At 37.3% G+C, this 2,455-nt stretch overlaps 1 protein-coding gene across 1 annotated transcript; it reads left to right on the top strand.

Annotated features, from left to right (window-relative positions):
- On the top strand, positions 1–1,389 carry LOC145903178 (crustapain-like). The gene is made up of 5 exons (XM_082991249.1): positions 1–61; positions 170–312; positions 477–701; positions 758–1,044; positions 1,263–1,389. Exons 1-5 carry the CDS (start codon positions 1–3, stop codon positions 1,387–1,389), a joined length of 843 nt encoding a protein of 280 aa, XP_082847375.1.
- The last annotated feature ends 1,066 nt before the right edge of the window (positions 1,390–2,455 follow it).

The raw sequence follows: 2,455 nt of genomic DNA on the forward strand, positions 1-2,455 counted from the left end.
ATGTTTGGCGATCTTGATGATGACGTAGATCAAGTATGGAATGAGTGGATCGCAAAATACAGTAAGTTTATTCCTGGTTTCCACCAAATTGCTTTGATAAGTTTCATTCTTATTTTACACCCAATTAACATTTATAGTTATATGTTGCAGTTATTTCGATGGTTTGCAGATAAACAATATTTAAACGAGGACGAACTTCGTGAAAGAAAAAGTATTTGGGAAAGAAGTTTAGCTGAAGTGAAAGAACACAATGAAGATTTCAAGACTGGAAAGTTCACGTACAGGATTTCTCTAACACAGTTCAGCGATCGGGTAAAAAACAACACATGTCCAAATCAACTCAGTAAACCATTGCATGTTTCATGCAATGGTTGCTGATGCAGCCAGACTGCGATACCTGGGCTGCGAAACCTGTTAACCTAATGATTTCCAACTAAGTTTTGAGTAAACGTTTGTTTAAATACATTTCAACACAGAAAAACGATGAACTCCCATGGATGGACGATCGGAATGTGGCAGAATGTTACAGACCACCCTTGTTATTCGGAGCATCGAAAATGTGCGAAGAACCTCAAGAAACTGATCCAAATGCTGGCATTGAGGAACCCAACCCTGAAAGTTTTGACTGGAGGGACACGGGTTGTGTAACACCCGTGAAGGACCAAGGAACTGAGTTACCCGCTTGCTGGATATTCAGTGCAGTAAGCGTTCGTTACAAATGCCTAACTGGTATAACTACCGTGATTTAAATATGCAGGTAGCAGCCGTTGAATCTCATCACAAGATAAACAATGGAGAATTGGTCAAACTTTCTGAACAACAATTAGTTGATTGTGACAAAAAGGGTGGAGGTACAGGAGATCTGGAATGGGCGTTTGATTACATTGGGAGGAATGGCCTCGTATTTGAACATGAATATCCGTTCATTGGCAAGGTTTGTCCAACGAACGAAAACGCGTTACGCCACACAGTGTTGGTCGTTGGTTATGGAAAAGATCAGAGCAAACCACGTGGCGAAGACAAGTACTGGATTATCAAGAACAGGTATACCATCATATTTTTGTGTAAACGCCATAAGACAACATGTTATAAAACATTAGTTACCAATGTGGAACAAAACCAAACTACAACAAATCAGCAAAGTGTTTATCGTTTTTATCGTGTACAATTATACCTTTAATAAGATATATCCTTGTTGGTAAAGTCTTTGAAAACTTCTTAAAAATACTTTAAAATTTCTCAAATTGACAATATTTGCTCAGTTGGGGAGTTGGTGACGATGATTCGGGTTTCAAGAAAATTGCCAAAGATCGAGACAACAATTGTTCTGTTTCTGGACAAGCAATTTATCCTGTTGGCGTGGGTTGCTACTCACCAGAGGAAAGCTAGACCACAGTTAAAAATTGTCAATGTGCCAAGAAGAATAAAAACGTAACAAGGACTCGCATATTTTGACTAAAATAGTAAAATAGTTTTCGATCAGTCCGACCACACTTGAAAAGCCCGTGAGGTAACTACGTAGCAACCAGGATAACGTTGCCATGTAATTTTCTGGTGATTGTTTGTTGGTCGTCTCCATGGCGCCAGTTTTCCTGTGTAAAGTTTAACCCGGATTTCCAGTAACTGATTGTCTTCTGTTAAATGACATAATACTCTTTGCTTTATGTGTTAACTATGTGTACTTGCATACTGAAAGTGTATTTGTTAATGCGTGTGACTAAATCTTTGACTAACTTTTTATCAAAGTAGTTTTAATGAAGTAATAAAGATGTATTTAGTGTAATTCTCTGCATCGGGTTTTCAATTAAAGTCATGCTAGGGAAGAACATAAGAACTAACGTGCGACTTTATGTCAAATGTACTGAACAAATAGGATTTCCCAATTAAATTCTACTCAAGTTATATTAGATTTATGTATCGCAAAATTGGAGAACAAGTTAGAAAAAAAATGCAGCGGTTGAAGAATGCAATTCATCACAACGTAATTAAAAATGTGGGTAAATTCAATATTATCAAGTGTCCATAAAACTAATATCAAAGGAACAAAAATCCATGTTTAATATTTACATCCCAGTAATAAATGCTTAACTGATCGGAACCGGGAGCACCCTGGGGTTGTGGATTATTGATTTAGGCGTGTGAGAAGTCACAAGGTTTGTGTCAAAAAACTTCAAATTTCAACATTCTGCCCCAGGCTTTAATGCAGATTCTTACGTCATTTTGTCTGACTCGCGCCTTGAAATTTCTTTGCTGCATTCGGGCCACTTTGAAACGTAAATTCCAATGCGAAAAACATGTGGCCTTGTAATTATCATGCTTTTTGTCTTTGGTTTAAATTAATGCCGGATAATTGTCCATGCGTTAACGGTTTGATATTTCGACAATTTCTACGAAGGAATGTGAACCGTTAAGTTATCATTATATACCTTAGTTGTTCAGCCACAATTTACACTTC

Source organism: Ascidia mentula, chromosome 5 (assembly GCF_947561715.1).
Source record: "Ascidia mentula chromosome 5, kaAscMent1.1, whole genome shotgun sequence".
NCBI classification, from domain to species: domain Eukaryota; kingdom Metazoa; phylum Chordata; class Ascidiacea; order Phlebobranchia; family Ascidiidae; genus Ascidia; species Ascidia mentula.